Genomic DNA, 17,870 nt, shown 5'->3' with positions numbered 1-17,870 from the left:
ACACACATACACTCACACACATACAGCTGTCTGGACACGATAGCATTGAAGAGCAGAAATGACCTAATCGCTCATACCAAAATAACCGTGCAGTCATGGAACAAGCATCCGCCAATCTGTATTCCTGAAGGTCATTCTAGAAGCACAGTGAAGCTCTGTTCCCATAGAGCCTGTAACACTATTAATTACCATCTTCAAAAAACTGTCAGAGGAGAGAGCCGTGCAAGTTCTGGACATATGCAAGGCATATGGTTTCTCTTAGCCCCCAAAAGCAACGTATGTGCAAAAACTGAAGTGGGCCAACACACACCACTCAGCGTCCTAGAGGGACATTGAGTCACAGACACAAACACACACACACACACACACACACACACACACACACACACACACACACACACACACACAGACAAGTTTGGCCTATGAACAAAGTGTGATGGATTCATGGACTGATGGAGACTTCTGGTTTGTGTGCACATTACATTTCTCCCGGATAGGCAGAGTGTGCTGAACTGAAGGAGGAGGTGGAAGCCATGGAGGGGCTGACCACTCGCCTGGAGGAGCTGTGCCCGGAGAGGCTGCACATGCTGGGGGCCGAGGTACAGGCCACCCTGGGGGCCTGGAGGGAGCTGGAGAGCCGCATGGAGGAGAACCAGGACCGACTGCGACAGTTTGGGCAGCTGAGGGACGTTTTCCGGAACTACCTGGCTATGATGTAAGGAGGAAATATGGAAAGAAAGAAAGAGAGAGAGAGAGAGAGAATGAGACAGAGAGAGAGACTCCACCTCTGCTTGCCATTCAGTTGTTGAAGTCATGCTATTTTTGTCATCTCATGGAGCAATATATCAACAAAGGTTAAGAGCAGTGTTAAACAAAAGGGAACAAAATGTCCTGTTATGGCTTGTTGAGTAATCTGTTTTATAAAGGGACATGAACAAAGGGGTCTGTACTATGACTGATGCAAACAAGTTGCACATGACATGGCCATGGTGTTCTAAGTACAGTGTGTGTGTGTTTCTGGTGGGGGGGGGGTGCGTGTGTGGGTATGCAGGTATGTGCATATTCATCTGTGTGTGTGTGTGTGTGTGTTTGTGTATATGTGTGTGTGTCTATGTCTGTGTGTGTGTGTTTGTGTATATGTGTGTGTGTCCATGTCTGTGTGTGTGTGTGTGTGTGTGTGTGTGTAAGTGTGTGTGTGTGTGTGTGTGTGTGTGTGTGCTAGGGCTGGGCGATATGGGAAAAAGTTATATTTCGATTTTTTCCCCAAAAAATTTTCGATTTCGATTTTATATCACGATATGAACAAAATCACCCCAAAAATTTTTGAAAAACGTACATGCAAATACCCGCATTCTGGTGCATTTTACCATGTTTTTCTCTGAGATGTAAATCATGTTATCAGCATATCAAATTCACAATTGATATAGGTTTGGTGGCCTGATAATTATGTTGGCTACATTCAAACTGACCACCTCATTAAAGTATGACTGTTCAGGTCAGAAATGGCCAAATGTGTATTGAAACCCAAAGTCTTTAAGGATGGAAGCTGCCAGAAGTAAACGGTTCACGTAGGGGAAATAGTTTTCATACATGGCAAAGCTTGACAGCATGCCCAGCACACCAATGTTCATTTTATTTGTGGCATTGACATCATCTTTCGTGTGTGAGTCAAAGAGAGGTATATAAGTGAGTGACACATTAAAAAAAAAAAAAATCTTCTTTGGTGAGTGTGTGTTTAGTCGCTGCTGTCGTTAGAAAAACTGCCATTAGCTAGCTAACGTTAACGCCAGATTAGCTCACGGTTGTTATGGCAATAACAATACGATTATAGCCAGATAATGTCCATTGGGTGGTCCTTAATTGTCCACTACAGGTAAAACTTGGGCAACTCTGACTTACTTTCCTCTTCTTCGAAAAAAAAATCCGTAGGCTATGTCCATTTCTGTGGTCTGCTTCTAGCGCGACGCTCCGATCAAATCAGAGAATGAATGAACATTAATGACAGTTGAATCTGCGTGCGTGATGAGGCTGCGTAGTACACCAGGAAAACGCGGAGTGGATTTATATTGCTGTGGGTATTCCCCACTGATAAAGTTGAACGGATTTAATTGTGAAGCAATGGAAAGAATAATGGACTAGTAGACCAGCAGTCACGCACGCACTATTTTGACTGCAAAAGTGGGGGGGTCGAAACGACTTGTTTTGAAAAGTGAGGGGGTCTTGTCCCCCCCCAATTACATTGTCGCGACGCCCATGGGCTACGTGCGGCGCTGTATTCGCGGGTCTGTGAAAACATTGATTTTTTTTTTTTTTTTTTGAAGGCGCTGTCTAATCGAACGTCTCATTTAAAACCGTAGAAAAAAATTACATCGCGATTAAAATCGAAATCGAAAAATCGCCCAGCCCTAGTGTGTGCGTGTCCATGCCTGTGTGTGTGAGTGTGTGTGTGTGAGCATAGGAGCAGAGGAGCAGGACCGTCTGGTGAATCTCATGTTGAATGTGTGTATACAACTGTCTTTGCTTCATTTACTACATTCCCCATTTGTAATCTCCTCTAAAACACTGAATCTCCTCCCGAAAGATCCTGGACGGAAGACACCCGCTCCTATATCTTCTCTGAGAGTGCCAAGCACCAGGCTAAAGAAAACCAGGTGCCTGTGGCCGAGCTGCTGGATCTGCAGATCGAACAGAAGTTTAAGGAATTCGATGAGCTTTCTGCCGCTGCCAAGAAACTCATTGACACTGAACATCACTTGACCAAGATGGTGAGAAACCAAACGGATATGTAAAGCAGAGCTTCTCATTAGTTTGAAGGGCCTTTATTGCTCTGGGCGATAGTGGTACAGAAGGTAGGGGAGTCGTTTAGTAATCGGAAGGTTGGAAGGTTGCTAGTTCGATTCCCCACTACTCCTTACCAAGTGTGTTAGTGTCCTTAAGCAAGACACTGAACCCCTAACTGTTCCTGACGTATAAGTGCAAATGCCTTCCTTGTAAGTCGCTTTGGATAAAAGTGTCTGCTAAATGACTAAATGTAACAACTGCTGTCATGTTCCCATTCCCTTATAGATCAAGGAGAGGATGGAGGAGCTACGCAGCATGCTGGGGTGGATCCTTGTCCACTGGAGGGCTCAGAAAGCCCAGTGGAAGAAGAGGAAGAGGAGGAGTGAGACAAAAGTAGATGAAGATGCCATTTACACCGAAGCTACAGTCTGTTCATCAGCACCACAGGTATAGTTTATATATTACATGTGCAGATTTTCAATCATGGCGGTTGAAGTATTGGTAATAGTGGTGTGTCTACCGAGGGGTTGTGACGCTGATACGGTAAGCATTCTTGTAACTGTTCGTACTTCTTTTTCATCCACATCCAGGGTGGCTCTTCACAGGCGGACCCAGAGGGACCCACTACATGTGATTCCGCTCCCCACGACAGACCCGGAGTGGTAGAGGGTTCAGCCACAGCTCCCCCTAGTGGCTTGGAGAACCAGACGGCAGAGGGAGAGAACACAGAGAGTGGCTATGAGGTGATGAGCAGCGTCAGTCTCAGGACCGGAAGTGATACCACGGACGGGCCGCCTGCTGCTGATGAGAAGCCCAACTCCCATCTCCTGGTCCTGAAGGAGCCTGGCTGTCCCTCCCCGAGGGGGACGGTCAACCTTATCCTTAGCTTCAACAACACTGGAGACAGCCAGCTGCAGGTGCAGCAGCCTGAGTCCGAGCAGGTGGACAGAGTTTCTGAGCCTATACACAGGGTATGAGACACACACACACACACACACACACACACACACACACACACACACACACACACACACACACACACACACACACACACACATACACACACCCACACACACGCAGACACACACACACATATACACACACCAGATGATAATTTGATGCAAAGACACTAGACATAAGAAGACACTATACAAGGCCACACAGTACAGCTAGCATCCCTGTAGTGTTTTTTCCCACACAGCTGATCAACATCTTTGGTCCCTAGTTTCATTGATGGGCAACGAGCAAAGCAATGAGCAATGAGCAGTCTGTTGTGCATCCCGTCAGTGAAACGAAAGGCCTTTATGTCACTTATCCCTTTACAAATATACTACCTATTTTGCCTCCAGAGCACCTAGATCTTTCCACTGTCCACGTGTATTACCCCAACCTTTTTCAGCACCCTTGCTTTCCTCCACTCTGTTTCCCCACCTCCCTCTTGGCCTTCAACCTTCCCCTCTCTTTCTCACCCTCTCCCTCAGCCTGCCGAGCCTCACTCTTCTGCCTGTAAAAGCTTTTGGAAGCGCTGCCAGGGGCTATTTGGTAGTTTAAAGCGAAAGAAAGAGATTTATCGTCGCAGTGCAGAAGAGGTAAATGGAAATGTGGGTGGCAGCCCCAGCCATGCATGCTGTTTTGGTGTGAGAGCATGAGCATGTGTGTTTGCTTACGTGTGTGTGTGTGTGTGTGTGTGTGTGTGTGTGTGTGTGTGTGTGTGTGTGTGTGTTTGTGTGTGTGTGTGTCTGTGTGCGTTTTCTGTGTGTGTGTGTGTGTGTGGGTGTGTGTGTGTGTGTGTGATTGTGTGTGTGTGTGTGTGTATGTGTGTGTGTGTGTGTGTGTGTGTGTGTGTGTGTGTGTGTGTGTACATGCATGGGAATTATGCATGGGCATGCCACTAGAAGCAGACCTGTCCTGTTGGGTCCAGTTTGCTGCTTTCAAATCCATCTTCATTCCTCATATTCACGCCATAAAAGTGTTACTGTGACTGACTGAAGTGCTACTGGTTAAAATGTTTTCTTGAATTTATGCTAGTCATTTCATAGAGGAATAGTAAGGGTTCTTTCTGATGTTCCCCATATTTTTTGTATCACAATTTCATCCTTCACATGTGACCTTAGAGTCTTATAAGCAGCAGGAGACAGACGAGTCTGCCTGGCTATTTAGATTGGACCCATGAACTAAACTGAAGTGGGTCTGCAAACATTACTTTTAACTAAGTCAGCATGTGTGCCTGTACTTCTGAAGGGCAGGCTCAAAAGATGGGCAATGATGTCATTTGGTTTTGAAGATGAATTGGTTTTGTTCATGCGTTAATTCGTTCCCTGGAGTCACAACAAAGGGAGCGCATGAGGGTTTGACGGAGAGGGATGGAGAGTGTGTTTAGACGGATGGAAAACAGGTTCAAGCAGGTAATGAAATGACGAGTGGAGCCAAAGAGCTTCATCAGGCAGGACAACCTGTTGGTAGCATGGGAAGCATTAGGTTACCAAACCCCATGATTTGCCTCCAAGGCAAACACTAAACTTCATTTCAAAGGCTCAAATTATTTACCAAACCATGTTTAAAAAAATGAGCGTAATTACAACACAAACACAATCGGGGTATGTTTTGGAACCGGCACAGGAAGACATACCTCTCAAAGTATTTTCACAGGGTTTCATGCCCAGTGTCTTTGACATGTTAACTCTTCTGACTGATGCAAATGGGTTTAGAGTTTGAAGAGTGACCTGTGAATTTACTGTTCTCTGTGTGACGTATTCCAGTAGGATCAGATTCTCTAGTTTTTTTTTTTACCATTTTTATGCCCAAGGGAGAATTAAGTGTTAGACATATTTTAGAGAATTTGGCCTCATGGGAAGTATCACTGACACCCTGTCACCTTCCCTACGTCGAGAGCATTTTGATATCTGTCAACGAGACCGGTAAATTGCAAGAGCCTCTGAACTTGGCAAATATTTATGTTAAACCTCACTGCTTACAGCCGTAACAGATGAAACCCAGGAGAGCCCCAGGCTTGAAATGGTGGCAAAGTCATTTAAAAAAAGAGCAGTTTTTCAAACACAGAGTTAGAAAGGCCAGTGCTACTCACGTCTTTTCTTAGACATTAGTTATGTAAACAGTGTAACTCTATTTCAGGGAGGGTTCTACACAGAGGACACTGTGCCTGGGCAGAAATTGGCAGATATTTTTGGGGGATTTTGGATGGAGAGAAAAGGGGGGAAATTGAGACGTACAGAGGAAAAGATGGACAGAGCGAGGGAGGGCTGAGACATAGAGAGGAGAGGATTGACGTAGCGAGGGGACTTTCGGTGGTTATGTATGCGCTCTCCTCAGGCCTGACGTAAATTCGATGAAGTCAGTGATAGTGAGGTGTGGTGTGGTGAGCTGTGACCTAACCCTTCACTTCCCAATGCAAGCCCAGCATTTCAGGTTAGTTCCCAGCAGGAGATGACAGGCAGGGAGTGGAGGAGTGGGTGGTGAACGTTTCTAGAAGCTTCCTCATCTGTGTTGTATGATTTATGGTGCTGAGCTGCCAGGGTAACCAAATTAGTCAAAGAGGTGAAAGGTCAAGTCATTACAGCTGCGAATGACGACATGTTTGAGTAGCACATGATTTTGATTAAGTTCTGCAAACCAAAAAAAAAAGAAAAAAGACAAATGCGCTGGAACAATTGCAGCAATGTTCCTTTGTCTCCCCTATCCCTCTTTGATGCCTCTTCTAATGGAAACAGCTCCAGTGTTGCACAGATGTATTGGCTGTAGATGTTCGGTAGTCAAAGGCTGAGTTCCCTCACCCATACGTGTGTGATTGTCTCTGTCACTTCAGTCGGATGTCATCATCATCATCCATCAGTAACCGCTGTAAAATAAAATCGAGTCTGTTTCCTGAGGAATGCGAGCCTGTGTGCAAGCATGAGGCTTTCTGGATAACATCATGAGTCAGTCCAATGTAAATTTGAGAAGCTCCGCGCTTCAGCTGTGAGGCCAGAACGCAAGACCTGCCTAAGCGTTACATAACATCTGACACAAAGATCCTTTGTAATACTTACTCAACCTTATCCGCCTGCATAAACTGCCATGATGGAACTCTATGACTCCATTGGACTAAAACAAGAGTCACTGCAGATGGGTCTTTGTGTTCTCCAGCCAGATGTCATGTAATGCTTACGCACAAATGCGTGACCTAAAGGCATTCAGTGGTGGAGCATGGACTTGCCCATCACACTGTTAACCCATGTCTTTCTCTTCTCATTTTAGGTAAGTACATACTTGCATGTTATGGACAACACTGCTGCACCCCCTGTGTATGAGAGTATGTCACTGCCACGACTCGGCAGCAAAGCTCAAGCGTCGGCCTCCTCTTCCTCCCATTCCTCATCCTCCTCCTCATCCTCCACCTCATCTTCGGCCGTCACCGCCATCTGTGACGACCAGGCGCCTCAGGTGAGCAGCGTCTCTTTCCACACGCTCCCCAGGGGCGCCTTCAGTAGCAGCAGCACCACCAGCACTGCTGCTGCTGCCTCCTCCATCTTCAGCAGTCTCAAGAGGAGGAGCAAGAAGAGGAAGAAGAAGAGGGACGTGCGCAGGCACACCATCCAGAAGATCATGGGGGTGGAGCATCAGGTGGAAGGGGAGGAGCCTCCGTCACCACCGCCCGCAGAGCGTGAGCCGATCATCTACGACACCCACACGTGGCCGCTGAAGGAGAGGAGGAAGAGGAAGAACGCGGCGAAGTCTGCTGTGGCTGGTGACGAGAACCCTGAGCTCACGGACTACGTAAAGAACCCGCTACTGAGTGACATCGATGCAGAATGCTCAGGGGAGCTCCGATCGGTTAGACCCATCAGCCAAAATCCAGACCCGATCAACAGACCTTCGGCGCCTGGCAACCGGGTGAAGGGCCATTGCAGATTCCTCTCTTTGGGCTCCGTCTTAAGCTTCGATCTTCCCAAGGACGTGGGTCTTATACCCTGCATACAAGACGTCATCACCATCGCGCCCCCAGAGTCCCGACGAACAGAGCCCAAAAACCCGGACCCCAATGAGGTCAGATCCATGTCCCTGAGCACCTTTAAGCTGGCCCGCTCGCTGCCTGCACGCAAAGAGGAAGAGCCCGGACACAGTCCTCCGGCTGAAACTACTCTGACAATTCAATGTCTGGGGAGTCAGGAGGACCACTCAGAGCCTGCTGATGTTGCAAAGGAGGACTTTCCTCCTCCTCCATCCCCCGTTGCTGTGGACCTAAGTAGGGGGCCCTCACAGAGCGACCTCACGAGCCTCCAGCTAAAGAGGCTCTCAGGGGTCAGTGGTCTGCATGAGGAGGCAGGCTTGGAATGGGACAAAATGGCTGCTGAATTGACTCACAATGAAAACGATCAGCACACCACCGATGACCACCGAAGCCTTCCCAACTTCAGAGAGAATAGAATGCAAAGCCAGCTGTCACTCAGTAAGAATGAAACCAGCTCCGTGACAGAAGCCGGAGCCTCAAGTACCATCAAAACGGAGACACCTCATGTGTGCCCCGGTGTCCACACTTTGATAAAGGACCTTAACGGACACAAGTATCACAGGCCATCAAAGTCCAGCGGCGCCCAGGGTGGAAAGGAGAGCCACACTTCTCACATGGTCCTCAGCTTCAAAGCCAGTGGGAGCAGCAATAGCGGCCGCAGAAGTGGGAGCGGGAGGGAGGACTCGGTGGACTCAGGGCACTCCAGCTCTGGAAGCTTTAAGTCCTGCGCGGAAGCTCCTGGCCCAGAAACCCCTGATGACTCTCTGCCACGGAGAACAGTTGGACGGCTGCGACCTGTGGAAGCAGGAGGGTGGTCTAGAGTCACCTCGACGACTTTGGATGACCCTGTGCATCCTGACCACCAGCAGTTTGAGGAGGAAGAGGAGGAGCTGGAGGACATCTGGAACCAAAGCAACAGCTACCGGCAGAGTGTCTGCTCCGACATTATGTACCAGGGCTATCAGGAAGAGCTGTCCAATACGCCTCCATGCCAGCAGAGGGTGCCCTCACCCAAAGAACAAGCCGTCATCTATAGGAAGCTGGTCACCGCCTCTGCCCCCAACCTACTGGTGGCTGAGTTCAGGCTGCCTCCCTCCATCCAGAGCCTGCTTGGCTATGGGAAAGAGCAGTGTCCCAAGGAAGAGGCCCCAGCACTCGGCAAGAGGGACCGCCGATCCTGGGCTGCCTTCTCCCACCAGGATCAGTCCAGCAAGCAGGCGACTTTAGTGTTTAATGAAACAGCGTCATATCCTGTCAGGTTCCCAGAGATGGAGGACCATCGTAAATATGTTTACCAGTATAAAGAGGAGGAAGAGGAGGAGAATGAAGAGGAGGTGGAGAGGCAGGAAGGGGAGGAAGGAGAGGAGGTGGAAGTGGACACATGTTGTCCAAAGGTGAGATCTAGATTGTTAACAAGCTGATGATTGAGCCCCTTTTCAACTTCAGTGAAGAAAGCCCTCGAATGTCTGAAAAATGAACAAATGTCCTCAAACTGAACTTTATTATTTGTAAACAAATGTCTGCATTCATGTAGCTGAGGTCTAAAACATGTCACTGTGTCTCATACTGTCTTCTTTCTGACTTCTCCGCAGGATCTTCTGTCACTTCACATGGGACTGGATGGACCCTCAGGACAGGCCCAGCGTTGCACTGAGGATCAGGGATACATGACCATCACAGGAGGGCGCTGTGGCACCAAGGTATAGGTCTTAAACTGGGAGCAACAGTTCATCAGCCAATCTGGTCACTTTTGTTTTTGTTGCAAGATAGATTTGCTTCATGGAAATAAAGTTATCTTGTTTTTTATCGAGGTTTGTGGTTTTCACAAGCTTGCATGGGCATTCAACAGGCTGACTGAGTACTGCGTTTTAAATACTTTTGTTTTTGTTCTGTGTTCAGAATGGACAGAAGCCTGAGTTTCCTTCCATGGAGGGTACACTAGAGAGGAAGCACAGGCTGCAGCCAGGAGGGAAGAAGGTGAGATGACCTGAGATCATCATCGGAGGCTCTCAGAGAGTCCCTGTAAAGTATAGCCCTTTCAGACCATTAGAGTCAGGTATATAACAAAGGCTAAACTTCACTTGAGCTTCATTTGAACATGCATTTAGGCCATTACCCTGTCTTGTATGGTGCTTTTTAAATTGCCTGCACAGCTAGCACAGATAATCAGTGAAAAAGTGATCTTGTCCATAAGGAGTCGTGGTACAAAAGTGCCAAAATTGATATCAAATCCCCCCTCTTTCCACCACCACATTGATTGTGCGCTATTTCAGGCCTATTTGCCACTGCATTAATTAACCTTACGATTGGAAGTCATTATTTGATGAAAGTTTCTATTTTATACTTATCCTTAATACCCACTTTAAGAGTTCACTCTATTAAGTTAACCAGAAACAAAAAGAGCTTGGCGGTGTTGTGTGCCATATGTGTATAATATGAGTTAATTCTGACTTGCAGGCACCATGTCGAACCTGGAACACATACCACGCTATCCTGTATCGACAGACGCTTAGCTTCTACATAGACAGAAAGGACACACTAAGGGTAAGATAAGGCTCTTCATTCATTCATTCAATTATTCATTTATTTAGCCTGCTTAGTTGCCTGTTTGCATACTTATGTCACGTGTACTTAATACAAGTTGTGTTTCGTAACAAGCCACCAATGTTTTCTTTTCTCTGTGATTCCCTCAGAGCTCAGCATCCAGCCTGCCCTTAAGCCTGGCAGGGGCTGAGTGTGTCCCAGTTCCTGAGTACTCCAGAAAGCCCAACTGCTTCAGCCTACGGTAAGAGCTCTGCATGCAGAGAGACAGTAATATTTCAGGACCACATACTGTAGTTTGTGGTTGTGCAGTTTTATACACATCAGTTTCACATAGTGGAGTTAACAACACTCTGTGTTATAGATTACAATAAACTGCCTCTACACTGAAGATAATGTGTCACTGTAAGAACAGCAGAAACAGCATTTGCACATGTTATACATCACTCTGTGAAACACTGAGAATTTGAACCATTTTACCCGTATAGAGCCAAAAAATGACCTTGGACAGGGACTGGTGTTGTACTGGATGTTTCACCAGCAGGGGTCTTGAAATGTGTAAATGGCATATCTATGTCTTTACCTGTCTCAGGCTCTGTGATTGCTAATCTATGTCTTTACCTGTCTTAGGTTACGTGATGGCTCTGAGTACCTCCTAAGTGCCTCCTCACGCTTCATGATGAAGAAGTGGATGCTGAGAATCCATGCAAACACAGGTAGAAGAACGTATACAGCAGTATTACAAGGGCCTAATGTTGTTGTGCATGCATCTATACAATACCCGATCCTGTACTCAATATACAGTATGTTATATTGCCTATTATGCCTATTAGACCATACATGATCAAATGTATATGTTTGGATGTTTGTACACACATATGCTTTTTTCGTAGGATCTGAAGATGCTGTCCCCTCACTGCCAATGTTTTCTAGTTGCTCTCTACAGGATGACTCTATGAACACGTAAGATTGTCTATAGTTTGAAGTGTAAGTAAATGTATAGCACACAACCATCAGAAGTAGGTGGTATGGTAACAAATGCAAACATACTTAACTTTCACTTGTGTTATAGGAATCAAATCCCATCCTCCATTTGCTACTGTAGAGGCGTATGTCACTGTTCGACCCGAGATGATGTCACTTCCTGCCTTCAGACAAGAACTGGGCGCCCAAAAGAGATTGCTCTACTCAACAGAGACGGCTCTCGCCTCCCCTTTTGGCACCAGGGAAAAGCAGCGGACGTCTCCCTCAGCGGCTCAACTTCACGTGCAGGGCATGATGGTAAGGCCACAGTGCCACCTTCCTTACTATGTATCGTGATGATTATTTTACAATACTAATTATACAGACTTAGGTGTACTTATGCCTATATCACATGATATGTTTAGGTTTGTGAAAAGTTTGAATGAAGGTTATCTCATTTCTATATATCCATACCTTTTTTATATTATCTTGGAAGGCACTGAATCTGTTAAATTCCAGCCTTTTTGTGAGGAAAGTCTACTGTTATAGATGGCGTAATTATAATGTATTGTTCAGGCCTACTGAGCTTCTTTCCTCTCAGAGTGAGATCTGTGATTTATCCAGTAGGTGGCAGTAGTGTGCCACCAGTGTCCAATGCAGTGAATATTTCCTATCCCACCTTCCCATTCTCAATACTCTCTCTCTCTCTCTGTCATTCTTTCTCTTCCTTTAGAAGATGCCTTTGACCCCCTTGGCATGGCCTCTCTATCGAGGCACTCCCCCCTCACTCAGGACTGGCTGAGTGGCAGCAACAAACGGCGTTCACACTCCTTCACATCAGGTGAGGCCACTCAGTCATCTGTGACAGGTCCACAGCGGCAGCATATCAATCTGTAGAAAAGCCACACAAATTTTTACCCTCTACAGAAATAGTGGTTTGGAATCAATGGTACCTCTACCACAATCTATTCACTGTATACCATAAGCATGAAAAATGTTTGTCTTTTATTTATCTCCAAACGTTTAGCTATATCTTAATAAAGATGTTGTCCAATCATCCATTCAGCTTGTCAGGTTGTTATCCCTGTATCTCTTAATCTCTCCATCTCTCTTTCAACCTATCTGTCATGTCCATCTAGTAATCTATGTAGCCATCCAGCTATATATGTCTGTCTATCTATCTACATATCCATGTCTATTATCTCTCAAGTGGTCTCTCGAGCCGTGTGTAAAATATAGTACATACTGCTTGTTTTCACAACTGCCCTTGTCTCTCCTCTCTCTAGCCACATATCAGAGAATCAGACCTGTGAGACTGCCCCCCTCAGCCCGAAGCCAGGACAGCAGCTCAAACTATTCTGTCACACTCTTCATTGGAGACCAGCCACCAATGTGCAACACCACTGAGAGGCCACAGCGAGCAGCTTTTGGAAGTGGGCTGGAGCGCCCCCTGGACTTGCCTTTGAGGAACTACGCCAGCTTGCCTCGGCCCCGCAACAAATCCGTCTTCAAGAAATTCTTTAGCAAGAAGGAATGAGAGGAGTGGAAATGCAAGAGCGCTGCAGCCCAGCCCTCTCCTCACTGACTCTTTTCATGTGCAGAGCACTGATGACTAATGGATCTTATTTGACAAAGATGTTTATTTACTTCATATTTATGCTTGAAATACATATTGGTTATGGAGGGACTCAATTTCCTGTTTTCTTTTTCATCACAAATCGTTTTGTTGGCAGAGTTGAAAATGGACCTTAAAGCAGTGACACAAACATAGAAAAGACTTTCATTGTTGTTTTCACATGAATATATATAAAGCAACATTTCAGAAAAACTGCTCCGCCATCTTGACATCATGAATCATTTCATCCTATGTATTGTTTTCTTTATCTTTGAGGTCTCACTGATTACTATGGCGATCAGTTGTCACTTGGTTTGATGTATTGTGTGTTGGTGTGTGTTTGTTATTGTATTTTTCTCTCACAGATTCTTAACAATCATGACCCAGACTTCCCATCGGACAAACTCTGACATGTACACACTGTCTGATTTATGTTCTCCTTAAAAGTCTGCGGTTCCAGTCAATGGCGAGGGTTTTGGTTATGGTTGTTTGTACTGAGACATCAGGAACAGTATTAAGAGCCTGTGTCATTTTAAAATCTCTCTAGTTCTCCATGGTTAGCCCTGTCAGCTGGGTTCTCCTCTCTTTCTACCTGATGGGAGAAGCCAATCCAAATATGTGTCAGACGGTGTTTCACTTAATTTACACTCATTTCTGCTTCAGCCATATCAGTAATTCATTTTCTATTGTTTCATAGCTCATTTTAACCACATGGTATCACAGTCCTGCCCACACTTAGCCACACTACAGGCTTTCACAAACATGCTTCAGCCAACTGCTGGTGGTGAGGGTTGTTTTTTCATGAACACAAAGGAACATAACAGGAAGCCTTGTATGCCACTGAGATTGCCTTTCTAATTATTCCAGCAGTTTGATACTGCTTGTGATTGTTTTAATATTTGTTAACTCTTGTAACTGTCAATGCACAACTAATATTTGTAATAAATAGATATTTTGTTTGAGAGTCATATGTCTATTTCACATTCTCTTCCCACTGATCAACTGGCAAATGGGAGAGTGTGAAACGCCATTCTGTTTCCAGACCGCATAAAAACAATTACAGTAAATATACATCACATACCCAGAGCAAATCACTTTTTATATGCACCTTGCTGGATAAATCACTTTAATAATCATATCTAGAATGGTTCAGCACTGGGTCAGCTGAGGAAAAACAAAGCTGTGTTGATGTCATTTTTTTATTGTATTGTGCTTTGTGTGTATGTGTGTGTGTGTGGGTGCATTTGTTACCAAGTCTCCAGCCTTTTCTAACCGAGAGGAAAACTGCTACTAAATGAGACAGCGCGGATGTCTGATGCCTGAAGCGCTTGGCCAAGGCCCTCTCTGGGCCCCGGGCTGATGGGAAAGACTTCACACACAGATGGGATTTCAAAGCCCCTGATTGAATTTCTATTGTCTTTAAAAAACAACAGAGAAATAGATTGGCTTTATGGGTGCTATTCTGTTAAGATTAAAGGAAAATGGAGCGCAGAAACCAGATTCAAAATCTGCACTGTTCATTAGGAATATCTGAATATATGAGTGGCTGAAATGATTTAATGCTATGCTGATCCCTAGAGGTTTTCAGAGAGGAGGATAGGGCGTACCAAATGTTTCTATTGTATATGCAATACTATACATACATGGCTGGTCGCTAGTGATACTACATACCACTTTCTACTTTTATATATTAACAGTATAATACATGATAGTGTACTATGCTATATGCTGTATTCTATACTTTACAAAACATATTGTTTATATAGTGAGTACTATATTTCTACACCAAATTCTATTCTGTATCTAATACATTTAAGAGACATATACATACATACACTCTACAGTATGTCAAGAAAAAGGCCACAAGATGTCAAGCATTAGTAGGGAATAATAATAACACTGCTCACAAATAAAATGCTTTCACTGTGCCTTCAGATAATCTGGTATTAGGAGTGCATTGAGCACTTGTGCACACTGTATACAATCCTGCCTCTGTGCTGTAGCACTGAGCCTAACCTATATTTCTGCTCCAGGGCCCCGATTAGCAATGGTGCCCTACATGCCAGTCTACTGCTGATCAATAATACATCTGGAAAACATACCTGTGTTGTTATCAGTGTGGACGTTAACTGGTCAAGTGTGCAGGGCTTCCATATGTGTGAGATGCTGCCTCTACACACAGCGACTTGGCACACTCAGTCACATCATTATTAATGGTTAAAAAACTTAATTTATGTGTGAAGCGTCTGTATGTGTTTTACTGTTGTTGTACCTTCGCTACAGAAAATCCCAACACCCTCTACTTTTTTTTATTTTGGCACTACAAACAGGGGCTGAATCTACAGACAACCAGATACAGTATATGGCTAGCCACAGGGAGTAGAGAACAGTCTTAACTTCACACAGTGCATACTTCAGTGAGTAGCTGGTCAGGGCTTTGAAAGCCTCCCCTCGGCACCCGCTATCAGAGTGGAGCCGTCACACGGTGGTGGGGAGAGCATTAATCACACCCGTATATGAGCCATTACCTCACTACCACAGAGCCCACAACGTGATGACTCAGCCATTTGGATGTGAAAATCTCTTGTCCACCTCTGTGGTCCCTGCCATGAAAAAGAAAACAGAGTAAAAGTCCTGGTGCCAAACATGAGTAATGACTCATAAAAGTGGAGACTTCAAGGACAAATGAACACTCTCCCCCAATCACACACACACACACTCTCACACATAACTAGAGGTGCCACTTTATCCAAACAGTATGAATTACGACTGACTGCATGGGACTGTGGCGCACAGCTCCTTTCATTGCAGAGCCGTGGTGTCAGACAGTGTCACATTGGCGTCTTGGCATTGATAAATGAGTGACCCGGCAGAACAGACATTGACAACTCGTCAGACGTCAATTGAGCCTCCTCTGGCGAACAATACCTGGTTTCTCCTCATCAGTGATGCGATTACATAAAGAACATTCCAGACCCAGTGGTCAGTGCTGGGTTGCAGGGTGATGTGTCGTCTCCATTGCTGGCGACTGCGTGAGGTCATGTTATCCTAGCTAATGGCAAAAGGCTGGATCACAGGTCACAAGAAGTCAATCCCAGCCCCATTATTCATGAGACACACAAACAATGCAGAGGCCTCCATTTTGAATTTTCAATTTCCACAGCATCCAATATACGGTGACAATCTTGGAAGAAGTGAAGTCCACTTGGTGTTGTATTGTCACAAATATATTAGATATTGATCCATTCATTCAGAGGACATTAGACACAGCATATTCAGAACGACTCCATCACCTGCCATAGTCTTGTGCTGAAGGGGATGCTGTGTAGATGACCTCTGTGTCATGGGAAGCTTTTACTCAGGGCGAGTGTGAGTAAGCCATCAGGCTGCTCATCACCGTTCCCTCCATTTTCACTGTCACCATGGGCTGCTGCAGGGGTTGCGACCTCTGACTGCTCAAAAAGACGGATACAAAGTGACTGGTGTCCTGTGTTGCGTGTCTTAAGGCTGGTCATGTGATGGGGGAGGCAGCATGGGAACGTGGGGCTGCTGGTGAGGTACGGTGTTGAGACATACTGCTCGCCTTTTATCATGTATTTAAGAATGTTTTGAAATTGTAGTTTTTGTATATTGAATCATGTTTCCATATATCTAGATTTATACATTATGTGAGGCAAGAAAGGGGTAGAATATTGAACTAATGGACTGTGAATATTGTGCTGTTTTGTAGTTGTTTTGGGTTCCTCCACCCTTTTTCTAAAGGACATGTATAAGGAGAGAGGGCGAATGAGTGTGTAGTGTGTATGTATGTGTGTGTAACTGAGTGTCTGCCTCTTGGGGCAAATAAAATTAAAGCACAAAATCTAAAAGGAAAACTGTGCTGGCTTTGCCTGGGGCAACTTTTAATTTGCTAGCTCCGGCTGCAGACACATGATCCGCAAGTAAGACTTCGCCCCTAAAGCTCTTCAGTTATCTCCTCTGGATCTGAGCGCTGTCTTCTCGCATGCCTGGTTTCCTCTCGTCTCTCTGGGATGCTCCTAGTGACCTTTTCACCTCTAAGAGTGTGTGGGAAACACAGGAAGATGAGAGGGAAAGCAGGTGGAAAAGTCAGGCAGGCTGTGTGTGTGTGTGTGTGTGTGTGTGTGTGTGTGTGTGTGTGTGTGTGTTACAGCTCGTGTTCTGAGGTCTCCTGTCATCTTTCTGTTTACTGCTCCGTCTCCTTGCTGGGGTCTCCCCTCTGGTCAGCTTTGATCCGAGACTTCAAAGGTGAAATCCAACACCGCCGCTCTTAAAGGAGAAGGCCAGCGGCTCACCCTCTGTAGCTGCTACACCATTGTGTTCAGAAGTGCTTGGCTAGCGCTCAGGCTTTGGATGAAGGCTGCATCCGCATACTGCTGTGATATCAGTTTACACGACTCTAGGTCACTTTTACATCTATATGTGTTCTCATAAAATGTGTAGCCATGCTATTTTAGACCCTTGTAACACTCTTTAACCCCTAAATAAAACTAAACCGTGAAGTGTAGAGCTATACAAAAACGTTTCTTGAAATCATTCATAGAATTTTAGGTAACTAATGGCCATGTACGGCTCAGGGCTGACCTAACTGCCTCTGATACTGTGCCTGACAGTCGCCAGCCAAAAGGCCATCTAATATGAGAGCTCTAGTAAAGCTTTGTGTCAGGCACACCTCATTAGAAATGCTGATATTGGTCCATTCTTTGAAATCATAAATCAGACTGCCGTGAATCTACAGGGAAGACACCAGTGTTATATAACATTTGGGTTTTCTGCAAACCCCACCAACGGGTCCTCCCTTCTAGCAGAGGCAAATGCCCTTCCTAAAATGCTAAGCATGTTCGTTTCCTGCCATTCACATGTTTTGTTGAGATCTGTAATAGGAATTGTGTGACAACCATGTGTGTCGTCTGTTGTGTAGGTCAAGACCTCTGTCTGGTCATA

The 17,870-nt window shown here is 45.4% G+C and overlaps 1 protein-coding gene across 3 annotated transcripts in view; it reads left to right on the top strand.

Moving 5' to 3' along the window:
• Positions 1-13,825, top strand: part of mymx (myomixer) — a 40,043-nt gene extending 26,218 nt beyond the window's left edge. For all 3 annotated transcript variants that reach the window (XM_080848499.1, XM_080848500.1, XM_080848498.1), the window contains exons 20-33: positions 498-715; positions 2,582-2,765; positions 3,067-3,228; positions 3,372-3,752; positions 7,036-9,183; positions 9,382-9,489; positions 9,689-9,766; positions 10,247-10,333; positions 10,483-10,574; positions 10,961-11,046; positions 11,224-11,293; positions 11,403-11,611; positions 12,027-12,134; positions 12,580-13,825. In XM_080848499.1, coding sequence (XP_080704625.1) covers positions 498-715; positions 2,582-2,765; positions 3,067-3,228; positions 3,372-3,752; positions 7,036-9,183; positions 9,382-9,489; positions 9,689-9,766; positions 10,247-10,333; positions 10,483-10,574; positions 10,961-11,046; positions 11,224-11,293; positions 11,403-11,611; positions 12,027-12,134; positions 12,580-12,830 — 4,182 coding nt within the window. In that variant the 3' untranslated portion in view covers positions 12,831-13,825. The remainder of the gene's footprint in view (positions 1-497; positions 716-2,581; positions 2,766-3,066; positions 3,229-3,371; positions 3,753-7,035; positions 9,184-9,381; positions 9,490-9,688; positions 9,767-10,246; positions 10,334-10,482; positions 10,575-10,960; positions 11,047-11,223; positions 11,294-11,402; positions 11,612-12,026; positions 12,135-12,579) is intronic.
• Positions 13,826-17,870: the final 4,045 nt, after the last annotated feature.

The sequence above is a fragment of the Sprattus sprattus genome (genome assembly GCF_963457725.1).
Source record: "Sprattus sprattus genome assembly, chromosome: 12".
Classification (NCBI taxonomy): domain Eukaryota; kingdom Metazoa; phylum Chordata; class Actinopteri; order Clupeiformes; family Clupeidae; genus Sprattus; species Sprattus sprattus.
This window is presented reverse-complemented; position numbering and strand designations above follow the sequence as displayed.